The sequence below is a fragment of the Rhea americana genome, unplaced genomic scaffold, assembly GCF_003343005.1.
Source record: "Rhea americana isolate MKP2758 unplaced genomic scaffold, rheAme1 scaffold_81, whole genome shotgun sequence".
NCBI classification, from domain to species: Eukaryota; Metazoa; Chordata; class Aves; order Rheiformes; family Rheidae; genus Rhea; species Rhea americana.
In genome coordinates, this window is record NW_028186990.1 from 664,249 (window position 1) to 685,025 (window position 20,777).

Below are 20,777 nucleotides of genomic sequence, written 5' to 3' on the forward strand. Positions count from 1 at the left end.
CTCTATTTCACATTTCTCTGGAAATCTCTTGATCTCATTGCATTAGTTGTCTCCATTCCTCCGTTAAATCCTCCTGTACTCCTGTCTGATACTAATTTGTTCCTCTGGTCCATTGTATAGTCAAGAGAGTAACTTATTCATCTCCAGTAGCACCACTGAAATCACAGAAGTACTTGATGCTGTGATTTATCAAGGTACTTCAGGTCAGTGCCTTAAGCATGTGCTAAAAATGAGGCAAGTGCCTGCATGAACCCCAAGGATTAGTTGCCTACATAATGGTTTCCAGGATCCTTAAAAATGTGAACTTGTGGAACAGATTTGCTAGTGGTGTAAGGTTAACACAGCCCTACTGAAATCCAGATGACTCTGACAATGACTTCAGTGGAATTATGACAAGTCTACACTAAACCTTCCACTTTTTGGTGCAGTGCTCATAAGCCAGAAATAAAAAATCAAGGTCAGAAAAAGCTTTATATTCGGGCATTTGATACACCAGAGGGTTGTTCTACCATTCAGAGACCTTTATAGGCTGGAGAGATGGGCAGAAGGGAATCTCAGGAAGTTCAAGAAAGGGAGTTGCGAACTCCAGTACTTGGGGAGGAATAACTCCGTGCACCGGTATAGGCTGAGGCCGACCAGCTGGAGAACAGCTTTGTAGGGAAGGCCCTGGGAGTTTTGTTGGACAAGAAGTTGACCATTAGCCAGCAATGCCCCCTTGTGGCAAAGGCGGCCAATGGTATCCTGGGCTACATTAGGCAGTGTTGCCAGGAGTTTGAGAGAGATGATCCTTCCCCTCTGCACGGCACTGGTGCACCCACAGCTGAAGTGCTGGGTCCTGTTCTGGGCTCCCAGTACAAGAGAGCTACTGGAGCGAGTCTGGAGAAGGGCTACTAGAATGGTTGAGCTGGAGCATCTCTCATATAAGGAATGGCTGAGAGAGCTAAGACTGTTTAGCCTGGAGAAGAGAAGGCTCAAGGAGGGATCTTATCAATGTATATAAATATCTGAAGAGAGAGTGTAAAGAAGATGGAGTCAGACTCTTCTCAGTGGTGCCTGGTGACAGGACGAGAGGCAATGGGCACAAACTAAAACACAGGAAGCTCCATCTAAATCTAAGAAAAATCTTTTTGTTTACAGTGAGGGTAGCAGAGCATTGGAACAGGTTGCCTAGAAAGGCTGTGAAGTCTCCATCCTTGGAGAAACTCAGAACACAACCAGATACAATCCTGGTCAACCTGCTGCAGGTGACCCTGTTTGACAGGGGGGTTGGATTAGATGATCTCCAGAGGTCCCTTGCAACCTCAACCGTTCTGTGATTCTGCGATTTTTCATTGTTTACATGCTATTAAGTGTTTAACAGAAATATTAGCATCTCAGTATGAGATCGTATACCATTTTTCCATTTGATTTTGTAGTTCATACTCTCTAAAATTTTGTTGATAATGGGATGTCTGTGGTGTCACTTGTCACACTACCTCAATGCTAAATCAGATAGGAATTGCAAATTGTATGGGCCAAAACTTGGATAACTCTAGTTTTGCAGGTCAAAGTGTTTCTTGTGCCATAGATGAAGATTGCTTTTATATTAGGAAACTATAGAGGAAAGTAAAGCCATTACATTTACCTATTAGGCCTCCTCTCTAAGAATCTTAATTCCTAAGGAAGAAGCTGTTTTGTGTGGAAATGTTTCTTTCTCTTTGATCTTTCTTTTTCTCCGTATGAAGAGGTACCTGTTTAGTTCATGTAGCATATTTTGGTTAAGAGAATTATTACATGTTTGCAAGCTAGCTGACAAATTGTTTTAAGAATTAAAGACCTACTATCAACTGTTTCATTCTACATGAATTTGCAATATTTATATTGTGTATCTTTTTACAGCCATAAGCATAAAGTTAATTCCAGTATATAGGAATAGTATTTTTAAGCTTTTGGGAATGATAATAGACTTCAGTATAGGGCTTTTCCAGGTATTTATTTATTTATTTTGTAAATTTTGGGATGAAAAGAAAAAAACAGTTCTGTTTTAGAGGCAGCATTATTGCATTTCAGAAATAATATCCTGTAAAATGGCTGTAACAAGGTATTTTATCTAAAAGCCCATTGTAGGTTTCTTATTATGAGTTTCAAGCTTCTGCAACAATAAAAGCGCTCTTATTCAAATGTATATTATTGCATTCATTCCTCTAATAGCAGTATTCCATCATATCTACCTATAAATAGACAAAGAAACAATGGCACAGAGTACTTGTTATTCATCCTCAATATTTTTTATTCTGTTGTTAGGTATCAGTCTGTGAAATACTCATAAAGAGTATTTGCATGGAATACAGGGAAAAAAAGTTACTTTCTCTGAGTATACATGTGCTTTCTATTGGGATTTCCTTGAGAGTAAAAATTCAGTGTTTCAGTTGCACTGGTCATTTTTATTGCCTTTTTGAAAACAATGAAAATTGCACAAGGCACCTCCAAGTGTAAATTAAATCTTGGGCATAGTCTTTTCTAAGTAGAGAAGAATGTACTCTTCGATAATAAATTCTTTTTATGTATTTCAACAAGATGTCTATTTTTTTCTTCCTAGATACACCTTTAGTTAAAATCATTTCTTCCAATTCATGGCCTGAAGAAGGACAATCTATAATTTTGACTTGTGAATCCAAAGGAAAACCAGTGTAAGTGATTTAACAAGCAATATGTTTTTGTTATTTTTCTTATTCTGCTGTGATTGCAATCTTCAGCTGCAGAAATCTGCTGTTTTTGTCTTGTCCTGGGGTGTAAAGTGATCGCTGGTATAGAAAACCCCTTGAAGCCTGTCTTCATTAAGTGCCTATAGAAGATTGGTCTTTTACTTTGTCATCTATTTTAGTTTTCAGGAAGAATTCCAGCTGTGAGATTTCTTTCAGTCAGGTATATCAACCTGAAAGGAGTGCAGGTTTAATCAGTCACTGTTTACATCATTGAATTGATGATAGGAGAGACAAAACACCTCATGAAAAGCTTCCCACCTCAACTAGCCTTAGAGAAAATATATTGAACTTTCTGGATGCTTCAGCTGTCATTTACAAGCGAATATGAACTTTAATGATATATGCAATTTGACTACTTGATTATATCAGAATTTCAAAAGATTTAGTCTGCTTTAAGAATATAAATTGTTTTACTTGAAAATTAATGTCCCTGCCAATAGCATTTTCAAAGGCAAGTCTGCAGAAACTACCTCTCACTCTGCATCTACGTTTAGAAAGATTTTTTAAGTGCTTTCTCTATAGTTATGCTAGACCTTTCTCTTCACAACAGAAACTTCCTCTGTTGAGCTGTTATGCATTTATTCATGAGGAAATATAAATAGTCAAGTTACTTAAAGATTAACCTAATACTCAAAAGATTAATATATAGTATTTCATAGAATGATTTTGAAAATAATCAAGGAATCATATTTTGGTTCCAGAAATGGTGCAAATCACATGTCAAAAATTGTGTTTCAGTTAAGGTTGAATTTCTCCTTAGTGTAATTTCAGTAACTTTATGGAACTGTTAATGTAGGAACTTGATGCCAGATTTAGGTAAAGTGTTGGGAATTGAAGTCCAGAGTTTCCATTTTGAAAAGTTCTTAGTATAGTCTAGCATCATTTCAACTCCATAGGTGTTTTTCTTTCTTACATTGTATGCCTATATAGTTTTAAAGTAACTCATTCTGTCCAAATCTTGACTAAGGTGAGTAACTCAAAGTCTAGCTCATGCTTTTACTCTATTTGAAACAAGGATGATGGGGGTCCTTCACGTTAATCTTATATGGTGTTCAATGTTATCAATTTTCCCTGTGTTCACAAAATTCAGTTCCTTCTGCTTCTTGCTTTTATAATTTACTTGAAGGAGAAAGAACTACGCATTTCTAGAACACCCTCTGAGCCTTCACCTAGGTGGTGGGAAGCAGAGTAACCTTCCTCGTTTCTTTCCAATCTGGCAGAAGGTGTGTAAGTGCTTATTTTTATGGAAGAGATCAGCCCTGATTGCCCTAAGTGAGCAATTGGCTAGGTGGAATTTAGGATTTTTTCCATCTCAGTGTTTTCCACATGACTAACAGTCAGCAGCTGCTGAGAATACTGTTTGGTGTATTGACTTTGGGGATCCTAACTCCAGGTGCTTAATTTTCCCTACTCGGTTAACACGGACTGTAGGCATAAAGAATTAAGCAAGGCGGTCATTACATATTTTTAGTTAGTTTAGGTAGGTGCCAGCTCTTTCTGATCTTGGCAAGAAAGAATGCCCACTCAAATCTTTAAGTATAGTATGACATTTAATCAGAATATTCAAAGATAGGAGTGAAAGAAAATGTTAACAGTTAAGTCTTCCATCCCTACTGATACTGGGAACCCCGAGTGATATGTCATTGGATGGACCTATTGTCAAGCAAAAAGATGTTCACATGAGAATATGTTGCCTCCCTTTTAGATAAAGACAAGGAGATGCAGGTGACATAATTGCAGGTGCCATGTGGAAGCTGCCTACAGGCTCCTCCATTACAATTAGCTGGCTAAGTTTGTCCTGCGGCCATACGTACAGCACCGAGCAGGCCTGTGCCCATGTGAGTTGACTCAGGTCAACTCTCACGTGGGTCACCGTCTCCTCAATATATAGCAACCTCCTGTTCAGGATCATTGCACTTCCGTGTTGCTTACTTCAGGGCCAGTTTGGCCCGTCACATTTTGAGCCTTGAAATAATAAGAAAGTCTGTAGGGTTAACTTCTTGTTTTTGTGCTTTTTTAATTTTGTGAGACAAACAGCTGATGTTTAGACAGATGAATATAAGGCGGTAGTATGGATGTAATACTGGCTGGATGTTCCATTCCTGCAGTGATTTCACCTACCTCTAAATTTCAGACCAAAGAAGTGTGGTGTTCTTCAGTATCCAGGGGTGTGGGAGTCATTTCAATATCTTTAATCATCTACACAGTCTACGTCTACCTCTGAGCTGCTCAGCTGAGCTTCTGTTTTCATTTTGGGAGAGAAATAGGCACTGTTATGACATGACTGATCTGATCTATGCTAGGCACCTACTGGAGAAAGAGCTGCACAGGACCTTTCCTTTGGCACTTTTCTCTACTGACTACATGGAGTCTAGGCAACTCAGTTATCTGCCTCAGCAGTTTGAGAGACCAAATATAGATGTCTAAATATTCATATTTATATCTATCTCAAATTCAAATCTGTATTTTTTTGTCATATGCATCACACTTTATGTACGGCTTATAATCACATTCTTGTAATCTTTGTTGAAAATGGGCAATAGACAGTCTTCTCAGATTTTAGATTTTCTTGTAGCCCCCAGTGTTAGTCAGTCATTTTTGAAGTTAATAACAAAAATATGAAAAATGATGTGTTTTAGCTTGACATATACAATATTTTACATTTAATATATTCAGTATTATAGATATTCTTTATATATCTTTATTAGGAGATACTAGCTATAAATAAATAAATGAATAAATACAATGGCAATCCAGTTGAGGTTATTTGCTGAACAGCAACTTTTTTCAAAAGAAGTCTCAGTTGCAACCTTAGTGGATTCAAATTCAGATTTTTCACATGATTTTGAAAGGGCAGCCAAGTAAAACTTCCACACCACAGAATTATCAAGACATGTCACCTGTACATGGTGGCCTTTGGGGCACAAATATTTGGTGCCAATAAATGCGCCTCTAATTGTGCATACAAAAAAAGCTGCCAACATCAGCTGCTCTGTATTGCTTCATTAGGTCAGTCTTTTACGGCATAGAGCCAGTAATAAATAGGCATCCTCCTGGGAGCAGTTTGCACTTGCTTAGCATGAGAAACATTAATGTCATGCTCCCAACCTAGATTGTGATTACTTTCTGGCTTAGAGAGAGAGAGAGAGAAAAACTGGAGTGGTCCACAGAGCCCAAATATGTCAGTGTCACCAGGTGAGTAGGTAATGAAATAGTAAAGAGAAGGAAAGGGGAGGGTAAACTGTGGAGCTTAGAATCAGCCCGTGGCCCTTTATAGCTCTTTGCACACTATGGGTTAACTTTTTTATATACTTTTGTCAACCTTATAGTTGGTATCCTGTATGCACCACTCATACCAGTGAATGAGCACTTATTTATAGGTACATCCCTCTTAAATCTCAGAGTGATGTTCTCAAGCTTCAGAATGGCATTAGGGATTAGTATGAAGGAAGAGTCAAACAGGATTGTGGCTGTGGTGATTTTCATTATATTGAGAGCTGCTGCAGAGTAATTCTTTCCCAAAAGGGGAAAGCAGAATGAGACTAAGGCTAAAATATACTTGCCACATCTCACCAAGCTTCTCCTTGCAGTGATTCTGTCTTTCAAACCTCAAACCATGTGCATAATGGATACCCTTATATCATCTTTCAAAACTACAATATAGCCCTCAGGAAAAGCCCTACATAACTCTTGCTTTTTAGCATGGAGTGAGAGGATGTCTGTCCTCTGCATCTCCTCCTTAAGGATCATTCTCTAGAGAATTGTTCAGAGAGATGAGAAACAACCATCTTTAAACTGTGAAAATTTGAGGTAAGGCCTTTATTCAGAGTATAAGATTTGGCTTGGTCTGTCGATGGTCATGGCTTTGGACAAGAGAGAAAAATGACATCAGGCAGCTGGATGTGTGCAGCACTGATTGCTAAAATGTGGCAAGTTTGGTTGGAATTACCGCAAACTCTGAGGTCTCTAGTTACTACAAAAGGATTTGTCACCTCATCTTGCTGGTCTTGGTGTGGAGTTAGCAGTGTAGTGTCAAAAGTCCAGCAAAAGGCCTGAGGGGCTGGAGAGAAGTGGGGCCAGGCAGAGGTGATGGAGAAGGAGATGGGAAGATGATCCAGGGAGGCAGTGTGAGGGGAAGTTAGAAGGGATGCACAAATTCAGTAACCTTGCTTTTGCCTCTCTACTCATCAGTGTGAGAATGAGGATAGCTCTGATTCCCGTTCAGGCTCTGCGCTTATTACTAGCAGGAGAATTACTTTGGAGGCAGGAGCTGTTCTTCCAGGTAAACATTCTGTTGCTGCTGTAATAGTGTGGTGAGACCCATAAAAAGAGAGAGCCAGGTTTGTTGTGTGTCCTGCAATGCTTTTGCAAAGGCAGGCTGTGTGGGGGGTTGCTGAGGTGCTGCACGTTGATACAGGCTCTGCCACCGTTCCCTCTGGAATACGTATTGCGGCCAATGAAGAGGTAAGTTGCTGTGGCAGCCAAAAGGTACTGAGGAGGCTATTGCAAGAGCAGACAGTACTTGGGCTGGCCCCTTGGGACTCCAGCTGAACATGTTTCATGAAATGAGTCCCATGTGGTGGGGATGACCTTAGTGACCATGATGTTGAATGAGAATGGGAATGGTGAGATGATGAGGGGAAGGCTCATGCAGTGTCTTTCACAACAGAATCTCTTACTTCCCTATGTAACTTCAGCTAAGTTTAGTCCCTCGAGGATCTAACATCAAGTTCTTTAAAAAAATCAAGTTACACTTAAGGATTTAGACCTCTAGATTTGGTGATGTTCTAATCTAGTTTATGTGGAACCTGGGGCACCAGTTCTAAACGAATGTGAAGAGCTGATGTTTGAAATACTCTATGTATAAAGAGATGCCATTTTCAATTTTATTGATATCATTTTTTCCATTGGAGGAAAAGAAAAAAGCATATACATATTTTTTTGTTTCTTAGATGTGTTAGGATTGTTTTTGTTTCTTTCTCTTTGGTTCTTGTATGTGTTTGTTTCTTCTTATTTCTTTGTTTCTTATTTCCTAGAATGTTTTAAATGCATATGCTGATGCTTCAGAGATTGTTCTTTATCCTTAATTATTCCTAGGATTATGTTGGTTAGAAGCAAAATAAAATGTAATTACAACTGAAAATGTGCACAGTCAAAATGAGAGTCTCTACTCTTCATCGAAATATTGAATGATAAAGAAATGGTAAGCTGGTTTGCCTGTAAGCTGCTGAAAAGTACATAGAGGATGATGGTCAGTCCATCAGCATTGTAGTGTTTTCTTAGAAGACTTCTCCATCAATGTAACAGTGTTAGGAAACAGTGGAATCACACAGACATCTGTCTGCTCTCTTTCTTTTATTCTCTTACTGAAAGTCAGTAATATCTTCTCTCTATATTACCCTAGTCATTAAATTTAAATCTTATGACTAACTATAGGTTTGTGTTTGACAAACGTAAGTTTAATGTTCAGCATTTCAATATATATCTTTTTAATACTGTTATTTGATTGATTGATGGCCAATTGGCAGACCAGATTTAGAGTTTTCTTTTGGACTTGCATTTGTGTCAGGTTCATCTCTTTTTATGATGGACTTGGTTGTTGGTTTATTCACCCTCTTGAAAATTTTAATGGTACTGATTTCCATTTTTTTCAGTTGTAGATAAAAGTATTCAGCCATTCTTAAAATAACTTAGGTCAAGACCACATGGCTGTATTTGACACTATTATTCAATATCACATTTCTCCTTTGATGAGACTGTTGTTTATTTTCAAACCAGGTTGAAGCTAATCTCTTGTTTTTTCAGTCCTTAGAGCTATTTCGTCTTTTCCAGGATTTTTTTACTGGATCCCAGACAGTCATCGGGCTATAACATTTTTCTAAATAAACTAGTCTAGTATGGCTACGAGGTGTCAGAAGCTCTTCCTTATTTTTTTCCCTCTTTTTTTTAGGTCAGTGTAGTTTTACCTGAATTATGTTCATTTGTCAAACAAGGAGATGTGATTAGGCTCCAAAAATGACAGATATCGTTTTAATGAACTTATTCGCATTGTCTGGACTTATGACTTTAGAAATAAAGTCATATGGCATGACAATACATTGGGTATTTTTTTTGATAAGCAGAAGTCATCTGTTTTAAAAACAAAGAATAAAATGACCATTAGCACTTTTGTCCATATTGTTGCCTATACTAACAAAGGATTTTAAGAGCCAATATTTTCTAATTGCAAGTTGTGGCTTCTACATACCATTTCATTTTAACAGAACAATATATTGTAAGGACTCAAAAGAGACTCAAAGCTTAGCTCAAAAGCAAAACATAATGAAAGAAAAGTTCCTTATTTAATATTCTTAGTCAGCAATCTCAGGCATGTATGAAATATGTTTTTAGCAAGTCAGTGTCCTTTCAGGAAGTACTTCAACCTAGAATTGAATAATTAGTGCACAGGAGACAAAAAGGGAGTTGGCTGACTCCTGTGTGCAGTTGAGAAATATCTATTCATGCAGCTTAGAGGTATCATAATATAGTTGGTTGACTAATGGAAAGGGAAAATTTGGCCTTGTTGAAACAAACTGGAAAGCTAACAGCATAAGGAGCTGTTTCAGGAGATATTTAGCAATCATTCTTTGTCAACCAGTTTGCAGACTTCCCTGAGCAGCTGGAGTAGTGAGCAGCAGTTGAAGGTAGCCTGTGTCCAGACTTCAGCAAATGGAAGATAGTAGTGTGTGGCCTATATAAGATTTATTTGGTCATGACTGAAAGATTCTTGTAGTAGGAAACTTAATGCTATGTAGCTAGAAAAGATATCAAGGAATGCTTTATCTGCCAAATGTCAGCTTATTGTGGTAATTATTAAAGCAGTGAGTAGGCTTATAAAACTGTGAAAGTAGTTCAGTTTTGGATACCATACTGAAAAAACACCAAGTTTTTATTTTAGGAGAAGGTTCCCATATGTATCTTTCAACAGTTTAACATTATTTTTAGGGTTATGAAAAAGGTGATAGAGGAAAGCATGATCAGTAATAAACACTGATATTGTAAGTGCTCAACTAAAATGTGGTCAAATAAATATTTTAATATCAGAAAAATTGACTCATTTTAATAACAAAGGCATGCCAAATAATCAAAATTAGAACACTGTAAAACTTCTGTAAGCTATGTGTGTGGTATCACCATAGCAAATGAAACACAAAGATCTGTCTTTTCTAGTATTCACTTGAAAAAGACTCCCTGAAATGAGGCAAACATTTTGCAAAGGCTCATAGAAAGAAATACTAACAACAAAGAAATACACGTAACGTTCTGTCAGTGACCCCAGAAAGTTGCTGTTTCACCTAAGAAGGACCTGATAGGGCTGTAGGTTGAAAAAAAGAAAACTTAGTAAAGTTAGTTAACTAGGATTTAATTATCTGAAAGCACCTGAGTGTGGACTCATGTTGCTTTATGTTTACTGTTAACTAGGACTCACAGGTCCTTTTCAGCACAGGTGCAGGGCTTTGCATCTGTTTTTACAGAATTTCATGAGGCTCCTGTGGGCTCATTCCTCCAGGCTGCCTTGGTCCTTCTGCATGGTGGCTCTCCTGTTCAGCAGGCTGACTGCAACACCCAGTTTGGTGTCATCCACAAGTTTAATGAGGGTACATTCCACCTTCTCACATGGGTCATTGATAAAGATATTAAAGAGGACAGGTCCCAAGGTAGACTCCTGAAGAACTCTGCTTGTAACAGCTGCTAGGTAGAGTTTCAGCTGCTAACAGCTGCCCTTTGAGCCCAAAGGTCCAGCCAATTTTTCATTCATCTAGTAGTTCACTCAGTCAGAACAAATGCAACATCCCAGCGTGCATACTTGGGTATAGTAGGAAACAATGTCCAAAGTTTGGCTTCAGGCAAGGTAGACAACATCACTGTTCTCCCTTCATTCACAGATCTAGTCAGTTTTTAAGTGTTTGGTAGTTAGAGAAATATAGAAACATTTGTTTCATGAATAGTTTTGTCTTGGATCCAAGGATAAAATGTAGTATAGAGAAAAGAATAGAAAATCTCTTCCTTCCTCAGAATAATTACTTTAATTCAAGCTGATTCTAAGTGGAAAAACCTCCAAAACTAAGGAAGACTTTTCAAAACTGCTAGAAGTGACCTATCTAGAAGTGACCTATTTGAATTTCTGATCTTAAATTATACTGTAAGAAATATAACACTTTTTTTTCCTGAAAGTTCTGTCATTATGGGCACAGTATAATCTTTGAAGAGGATTCCTGACTCTTTCAGTGGAATAGTAGCTATGAGTGATCTGTATGACTCAGATCTTGTTTGGTGTAGGCCTTCGGCGCATGGAATTAAAATATGAGAAGTAATTTCTTCGTAGGTGTTTGTGTATTGTGGTATCCAAGAACTTGGCAAATGGTAAAACATTTATTTTTATCACACCTGTGGACAATTAGGGTATTTAATTGCCTCCAATTTACTCCTGGGAAATGAACCAGAAAAAAATCCAAATATCAAAATGGACAAAAAAGCTCACAGATTTTTTGATGGTTAATATGAAACATACAGTCCCTGCTTTTCAGAGAGTATTTGTCATAGCATTGCATCACATTCGGAGGATAGCTCCACTTTGGTTTGAATTATGACACTGAGTTTGTAGCATGTCTGCAAATTTATGCCAAGAGTCTGAAATCAGACACCCAGAAAGTGGATACCCACTTGACATTCAGCTGTTAACATTTTGGTTTAAGAAGTCTGCCATTGTTGCTTTGAAAGTACATAGTAATGACAAGATTAGATTCTGATTAATTAGTGTATGGTCAGCTTTGTGGCTATGTGCAATTGTTTCTTTTCCTGCTTCATCATGATGCAGATTCCATCTTCTCTAGCCAGCGACGTGGAAGGTCTATAAGAAAATATATCATTTTTTGCATAATTTTTTTTCACTGCAGAATAGTTTCTGGGTTGTGCAATAAACCTGGTAGCCTAGGAAGAAATGCTAGTATCAGTTTCACCTGTAATATGAATTATCATAACGATTCTGGAAAAGTATACATTTTTCTGTGTTTATAAATCACCTGACAGAATGAATCCACAGCCCAAGCTGGACGCTCAGACAGTATCAATAAATATTAATGATTTGGAAAATTGAATGAGTTTGTCCATACCCAGGATGAAATATTATTCTAGTAAAATTTAAATGTGGAAAGTATTAATCTCTTAAACTTTATGCGTATTTGTTCATGGGACATCCTAAATCATAAAAGTCTATTTCCAGGTTTCTCTGGAAAGGACCACCTACAACAGAAAGCAAGCAGGTTAACAGAAAGAAAGGAAGTTATATATTGGACTTGCATTGTTTGTGTTTAGATCTGGACGATCATTATTTTAAGCACTAAGGTGGGCGAGTTTCAATTTTGTCATAACCACCATCCATGTAACGAACGGAGACACTCCCCTGCCTCTTTGCCTTGATCGCGGCCCTAGCATTAACCTCCTAATAGCTCTCAGGAACTGAAATATGTATTTTTTTCTCACATTTCTGCCCTCCAAGCACTTTGAGTTTGCAGTTAACTTTCCAGGGGCACAAATCACACACAATTTTGGACAAGATTCTATAAATACGTTCTTAAGTAAATGCTTATATATATAGGACAAAATACTGCTTTGGACATAGACTCGTACAAAGCTAAGAATCCCTTCTCATATTTCTCCTCCTTGTATTCCTTGTTATTGTGGCACAGCTCTGAGATTAGGTCAGAATCTCCTATTTTTCTCCTTCAACGTAGAGATTTTCTGCTGAAACTTGTAATATCTCTCTGTCTGTTCCAAGTTGCCTTTCTCTGACCTTGGCTTGTTCACAATTAAATAGAACCTGACTCCTACAAATACAGATCTCTCTATCCTGTCTCTGTCTTTCTTCCTTGTTCTTGTTTCTTCAAAAGTTTCTTTTTCTTCTTCTTCTTCTTTTATCAGTGTTTTTTCATCTTTGTTTCTTTATCCTGTTTAGGAATTTTAATTTTTCTGCTTGGAGAAGTATGAACTTCCATTTTCTTCAAGAGGAACTGATTGTGTTTGAGTAAACATAACCTAAATAACATAACGTAGCATAACATAAACAACCTACCCTTGACTTGATCTGATAATTCATATCAGCTAATACTAATCATTCTGTATCCCATGGTTCTTGTCAACCATACAGAAGTTCCATGTAGTGAACTAAGATTGGAATATTCTTTGAAATATGATATCAGAACTTTGTGGTCCAGTTAAGCATCCAGTTTCTCCAATCATATAGGCAGCAGAGTATATAGAAGGAAACCTTATTGGTGTTAAGTATTGCATTCAAAGCTCTTCTAATGGGAAAGATAAAGTGAACCATGGGCAATGCACACTCACCACACCATTTGAGACATTGCTGGAAGGTGCTATGTGACATAGGCAGTGTAAGAACATTTCTAGATCAGAATATATGTAACTATTTTTAATGCATTTTTCAGTATCCAAATTTTGTACTGAGTTTATTTTTAAAAGAATTGTAGGTAATAGTCACTGATGCCAGCCCAAATCTCTGTTGAAGCCAAACTTGGCAACACTGGCCATCACTTTGCCATCACTGCTGTAATTACTTTCTTTGGATATTGGGCCAATTTTTAAATTATTAGCATTTTCAAGAAGTTCATCCTAATGATATCGTGTGCGTTGATTTAGTAGGCATCTGTTGCATGCTGTGTTAAATGAGTGTTCATTTTCAGTAAAATGTTCTAAAATCTTATGACGAATTTCATATGAATTGTAAAGAAAAATATGCCAAGGGAAACTTTGTGGATAGGTAGTTTGTCTTTGCAACAAAAAGCCAATTACTTTAAGGAATTACGTAAATATTCAGCTTGTAACCTTCTATACCAATATCTCATTGACATTACAACTCCTGTGTGGAATTACGATGTGATGTAGTAGAAAATATATTAAGAAGCAGGTAACGTTTTTACTGAGATACAGTGCGTATAGTTAATAGATTAAATTTCAACTTGTATTAAACATCTTGGCTGTCAGAGGTTGTATCTTCATTTTGCAGCTGGCACCTTCTATGCTTTTTTTTTTTTTAATATTTTGCTGAGAGTAGGGAAATTCATGTTATAAAAAGTGTGACACACAGAAAGAAGCAGGTGGGAGCATTGTTGCCTGTCTACAAATTACATTTTACAGTAAAACCTCCTGCAGTGCTTAAGAACTTCCCCTTTAGTGTTCTGTAAAATGATCGTATTGCGTAATAGGGTTGATTTAATAATCGCCTTTCCTTTCTTCTAAATGTCTCTTTTCTGCACTGTTTACACATAAAAGGCAGCAGGAAGTACAGTGTGAAAAACAACTAAATGCAGCTTTTTTAGTGCTCACTAAATCCATTTTGCATATGTATGCCTTCTGAAATAATTGTTTTCCTTGCTCTTTCAGTGGTATGCATGGCAAAGAGCAGCTGATAGAGCTGTGTACAGTCGGGAACACATTCTAGAATAAAAAAGATCCCTAGAACAGAACATTATATAAAATTGAAATACAGTTTGTGTAATTCTAATTCAGTGCTTGACCGGAAGTTAAAATACATGGAAAAAAAATGTTTTCTAAGAGAAAATGATCTCTTTTCTTTTATCTGCTTTAGTTTTTATAGATAATAGATTAGCTACAATTACAGGCAAAGCTGCAGCAGTCTTAAATCAATCATTAGCAATATAACACAGGCAAACGTGATAGGGTAACTCTATCAGTGCAAATCGTACTCTGAGTATTTGCTGTGTTAGGCCATTACAGAAGCCAAGTTTGTTTCCTAAGTAGCAAATGTGATTGGGAACAGCCAGGGTCACAGAAAAAACCAGACTGTTGCATATCTGTATTTCCTTCCTGTGTTTGTAGCAGCGCAGCTCCCTCAGAACAAGTGCATGCAGTAAGCTGACAGGGTAAAACTCAGTACTTCTGCAGGGCTGGAAGTGTGCATTTAAAGAACAATACATGAAAGATAGCTTAAAATCAAATTAGGATGTCCTAATGTATATGTTTTTATTTCTTCCTTTTAATTCATGTTCTTTCATTCAAAAACTTTCATGTCATATTTTGAAGACATAACATCTCTTTTGGAAGTTGAACTCTAATTTTGGAATTGCTGCTTTTTCCCCTATTGGGAATAATTTGTAGGTTTTCTTCCTGTCTCCACTCTTACTTCAACATTTTCCATTCATTATTTTCAATACAAGGGTAACTTTCATTTTTACCGTTCCCTACCTGTCTGTTACTGTATTACAAACAGTGTTCCTTAAATTACTATTACTTTTTTTTCCTTCTTATTTGTAAAGCATCTAAGGAAGAGAGAAACAGTTTTGGGGGACTTGTGTCTTTCATACATCAATTCTGCACATTTACTATGATCTGGAGCTGCTAGTGTGTAGAACAGCCCTTCAGTCCAGCTCAGGAGTGAAACCTTTGCTGAAATCGCTGGAACAATATGAAGGTGTTCACCAGGCATTGCAACATTGAGACTGACATATGATTAACGTGCAAATAAGGTGCAGGTAATGAAAAGTGGAAGAAAAGATTTGATCTGCAAACTCAAATGCAGCTTTCAGTATGATTGGCCCTCTCTGGACTCATAAAAGACTCAATGTGGAAATTTTTAAGGGGATTATGAGTGGAGTGAGTATGGGAGGTTAGCAGTACTGTAGGGTTTGTTGGCAGAGTTTTGGTATGGTTTCTATGGTTTCCTTACATGTGAAAGGCAAAGCCACAAGCGAGTTGTTTTTCTGAGCAAAGCTGAACCCCTCCCTGCACTGTTACTGGCTAATACTGTGCTAGTACTCTTACTACACTTGCACCAGAGACACCGATTCAGTAAAGCAACCTCTTGTTAACAGAATCATCTAAAACTGTACTGGCAATATTCCTTTCCTCACTAAATGTGAGTCGTGGTTCCCATTGGCATTAGTTATCTTTGCTACAGGGGAACCCAAGATTGTTCATTGCACAGCAAAGAGATTTCTACTCATCACTGAACAGGTTGTGGGGCCTGCTCACAAGCCTGTTAAATTTTTTGGTTGGAAGCATATGTTACTGATGCTGAGATGTTTTTTTCATTGTTTCGTGGAAAAAGCTCTTTGCCCTCTTTCCCCTTTCCAGAGTTATTGCTGGTAAAATCACTTGAAACACTTTCTCAGTTACTCTGAGAAAATACAGTTCTGGAAAATATGTTGGCAAATGTGCCAAACGGGTGGCATATTTACAAGCTGTACAGTGTTTGTATGGATGGTAGGAAATGACTGTCTTCCCACACAGAGAACTTTGTGGCATTAGCCCAGCCAATTAATCCATCTCCTAAGGGCTCAGAAAACATAGAAAAATCCCCAAGCAACCAGCCTCTTTAGGTATGAAAGCATAAGCTTAACACAAATCTTTACACTGTTTGGGACATAGCCCCAGAACAAACTGAGTTGACAAAGTAAGTGGGATTTCAGTTCTGACAAGCATGGCAGTAAACAGGTAAGAGAGAGAAAAAAATGACCACCGCTGATTGCTAGAGTTAATTATGTATTACTCATGCTTGTTTTTAAGTAGTCTGTCTTTCTGTTGCATGGTGTAACTGAATCACAGACTGCTCCAAACTGGACCCCGTGAACTCAGTCCCAAGCAGTCAAGGAAGGTCTCAGAGATTTCTCAGATCACCATTTGGCTAGTTCTACTGAGTGTAGTTAGTTGCAGAGAACAGCTGAAGGTCAACAGCAACAACAAAAACAGAGCTCCCAAAATTCATAGCCTGGACAATTTAATTCCTTACTTAAAACTAAATTCCAGATTCTCAGCTTAGTATATAAAATAGCAGTGTTAACTGTTTCCAAATCGTAAATGAAATGGCCTGGGGAGAGACTTGGATGTACGATCAGTAGTTTTGCTCAGGAAAGCTGAAGAAGCAGACTGGAAGGATGCAGATTGACTAGGAAAATGGAACTGCCCAAGAAAATACTATAGCTGCTCACATGATTTCCCCCTCCTTTAAGAACCTGCTATAAGCCCCTGAGAGACTAAGCAGCTACTCCAGGGCTTTAAAGGTGGGTAACTTGGTCAGAGGATGATCTAGCTGAGAGACAGTGGTGATGATTAATGCTTTTTAGCTCGTGGGAATCTCAACGGAAGATTTTGAGATGTGTGCATGCCTGCATGCACATCTATTTTTGTGCACAGAGCAACAGAGGCTTAAGGGAAAAGTCTCATGCAGAGCAAGCACAATCCTAGTTATTCATTATCAATATAATGCTAACAAGATGAGAGTATTCAGTTGTTAGAGTTTGGAAAATAATAAAAAATGGCTATTACCTAGTAAAGGACCTTGTAACTTTCTCCTGTGCAGTGCTTTCATCCTTAGCTTGAGTTGCTATGTGGCCATCTCTGTGAGCTTGGGGATAGCCACCTATCCCTGCTAAGGGTTACTGCTCGGGCACACATGTGCACATCACTCTGTAATGAGTTTTACAATATGGAACAACTTACAGCATGCAGCAGGTTTTCATACCAATGGTATGAAAGCCATTTTTAACAATGTTTAATACGTTGCATTGGTCACTTTTGAGAGGAGACTATAAGGAAAGATGATAGCAAAGATTATGAAGTGCTAATGGGGATGGACCCTAATATCCCCAAGGTAAGAGCTACTCATCTGAGTGGGAGAGCCAGCCACATCTATAAAATGAACAGAATACAGATCCCTTCCTTGATAGAGAATGAACTCCAAAATTGGGTGAGCTAACATGGAAAGAGGGAAGTATAGCTCCTGGAGGTTTGGTAGGAAGAGGTAAGTGGGAGGCAGATAGGTATTTCTACTTATTATTACTGTTTAATTGCTTTTACTTTCTATTACTTTCAGATAACCCTGGCCTGCCTTCTTATTTCATATATACAGTTTCTAGACCACTTCAAATTGAGTCAGTTTGTCCCAGGGAATGATAATTCAAGGGAGCTCTCATCATTGCCTCAGGTCTAAGTTCAGCTACTTCTTTAAAGTGTATTTAGTTGCAGTTTGTAACCAGAGGCAAAAAGGAGGGCCAGACAATTATATGGTAATCAACATCAAAAAGGAGAATTACATAAAAATGAGAATCTTGTTAAAAAGAAGCTGAAATGGGCAGCTAAGAGAATTAAATCTTTCCAGGCAGCCTGGGGACTACGTTAAAAAAAAAATAAAAATAGAAACACAGGGTTGATACATACCATAAAGCATAATCATTTCAGAAGGGAAAACCAGTGAGTCTAAATGGAAGAGAAAGAAAAGTACTAAAAATTAAGAAGATAGAATTTAAAAGGCTGAAGTTGTTTCCAAATGAAAGAAAAGATCATTAAATTTTTGCAGATTAAATATAAAAATACAGTATGCCAGACTGGAAAAAAAAAAAGAGTTTGAGGAGCAACTAGCAAGGAGAATTCAAAGTAATAATTAATCTTTCTTGACGGGCATCAGGAGGAGGAAGTTTTCCATTATGTTTTGTAGAATCAATTGAGGATGAAGGTATAAAGAGAAACTGAATGAGTTTACTATATCACTGTTTATTATGGAGGAAAATGGGAGATAGCAGACTGCATCCTTCTTTTCTGGGGTTCTCATTGGTGAGTTTTTCTTAAGTGACTTGTAGAGGAGGTTGTGGAACAAATGGACAGAAACAACAGTAACAAGCCAGTGGGACCAAATGGTTTCACCTTGACCTTCTAAGGGAATTCATGGTTGAGATTGATGCATTGCTAGCAGTGGTATGAAACTTCACGCTGAAAATGAGCACAAGAGGGCTTCAGGGAGATTCCCAGACTTGCAAGTCTGTAGACCAGACATCTGGCCTGAACAAGTAGTAAAATTTATAAAGGACTAGAATTAGCAGACAGCTGAATAAAAATTATCTTTCTGGGAGCAAACTCTTTTGTAAAGGAAAATCCTGCCTTATAAACATGTTGAAGTTCTTTAAAGGGTACAAGAAATGTCCATTGTGGTGGTCAATTTGATACAGGAAGTACTGTTATAGAGGTCTACAGAATTACGAATGGCATGGAGAAAGTTAGTAGGGATTTGTAGTTCTGTCTTCAAACTGAAGCATTAAAGGGTAAATTAAACTAGTAAGAACTGGTTTTGTAAGAAAAGTGAGGAGGTCATTCTTCATGCAAAGACTGGTAGACTTTTGGAAATGCTTGTCAAAGGATGTGGCAGATAGTAAAAATTCGCAGTAGTTTAGGAGGAAACTGCATAAATGAATGGAAGAGTAAATCATTAAGAGTTACAGAATGTTTTGAAACTGTTTGGTTTTAGAAGTCCCCAAGAAAATTGTAAGCCAGAGAAGAATTTAGGGAGGCAACATCTGTTCTTGACCTGCTCTTCCCTAGATATCCGCTTATATCTACTGTTGGAGAGAAGGTGCTGGGCTAGCTGGACTGATGAAGTGCAGCTGGTTCTGTACTGTTAAGCTTTTAATATAGACTATAGTAGATTTCTAGGACTGATGTTAATGGAGCTTGATCCCAATGAGAGTCTGAGAATGTCTCCTTTACAGTGCTAAAATTATTACAATGAAGGTACTGGTGGATAATTTTCTGAGTGAGAGAAGTTTGTGTGAATTAAAACAGTTTTCTCTACCTGGAGATAATGATACATGTGGTGAAGTAAACAAACTCCCATAAGTAAATAATACTTATCTTTTTTTCCTTTTATTATACCAGTGTCATAAGTTAGTTTTAGAGCTAGAAATTGACACAGACCCCAGTATAGGACTTACCTCTGAAATACAAATAATTATAAATTCCTAATTTATTGTTATCCGGCTTTCATTATATTCTCTGAAAGGCACGAAGCATTTTCCTATTTGTTACAGTCTACTATAGTGTACTTTCAGCATTTTTCCTGGGCTTTTTGACACTGGTGACAAAATCTAATCTAGGAACAAGAATTTTATGGTGTATTTCCATTTTTTCAATGCTCTTAAAAGTGTTAGAAATATCAACAAACACCTGATTACTTGTAAAGAAGAATCTATAATGCATTTCTAAAATCTTTTGTTTTTAGAAATGTCCTTGTGGCTAGTTGTTAAGGATACTGTATTTGATGAAAATAGGATATTCTGCTACATCCCTCAAATGTTGTGATGAACAATGTTTCTACATACATTGGTATTCAAGAAATGCATTCCTTGGCTAATCAGGGTTGAAGATTTTGGATAGGCCTGCTTGCCATTCAGGTTGCAGCTTTGGTACTTTTATCAGCTGTCTGGGTGCTCTACTGCATCTCAAATGAAAGAAAGTGGTTTAGTTTAATGAGGCTTCTCTTTGACTGTGTCTTACATCAATAGACGAACGATTTTAAACAAGTAGGATTTGGTTGAGCAAGTAGCTCTGAATCAGATTTTCAACTTTTTGCTTAATGGAAAAAGCAGAAGTGAATCAGCCACCCTTATGTTCCTTTTTGATTCTTGTGCCAGCAAGCATTTGACCGTTGCTCACAAATGCAGCTGTTGTTTCTTGGATGGATTTCTCAGCTTACTTGAAGTAACAGAGGCCCAGTTTCTTACAGGTGTGGGACACAGCTCTTACTGAAATCGGTGGGAGTTAGGTAGTTGAATATTGCATAGTGTCTCAGTCAGAAGTATCTCAGCAGTCTAAAATCCTGACTCTTCAAAGCAAAAAAAGCTCATAATAATCATTGCTCCTCAGTATCTTGATACTGGCCTACGTTCTGGCACAACTGGTAGTGCGGGTATCACCAAAACTCATAGTGTTAAGAAAAAAAAAGGTGAGGAGCTGAAAATATTGTACATCTTCCCTCTTTCTCACAGTCGCCACCACTCTCTCTGCTTATAGAGTTGCACTTTAACATGACTTATCCTGCTCTCTGTCTATAAACCAGTTTGGTTTTAGGAAATGTGCATTTTTTTAATCCTATAATATGAAAACATATAAAGTAAGTCATAGTGCATCTTTTTTGGTTATTTTTGATAAATCAGTATTTTCCCCAGCTTTTGTTGCCTTGGCTGGTGATGC

At 37.6% G+C, this 20,777-nt stretch overlaps 1 protein-coding gene across 2 annotated transcripts in view; it reads left to right on the plus strand.

Moving 5' to 3' along the window:
- CADM2 (cell adhesion molecule 2) overlaps positions 1–20,777 on the plus strand; it is a 666,801-nt gene that overhangs the window by 567,128 nt on the left and 78,896 nt on the right. For both annotated transcript variants that reach the window (XM_085323011.1, XM_085323012.1), the window contains exon 6: positions 2,579–2,669. In XM_085323011.1, the coding sequence (XP_085179137.1) occupies positions 2,579–2,669 (91 nt within the window). The remainder of the gene's footprint in view (positions 1–2,578; positions 2,670–20,777) is intronic.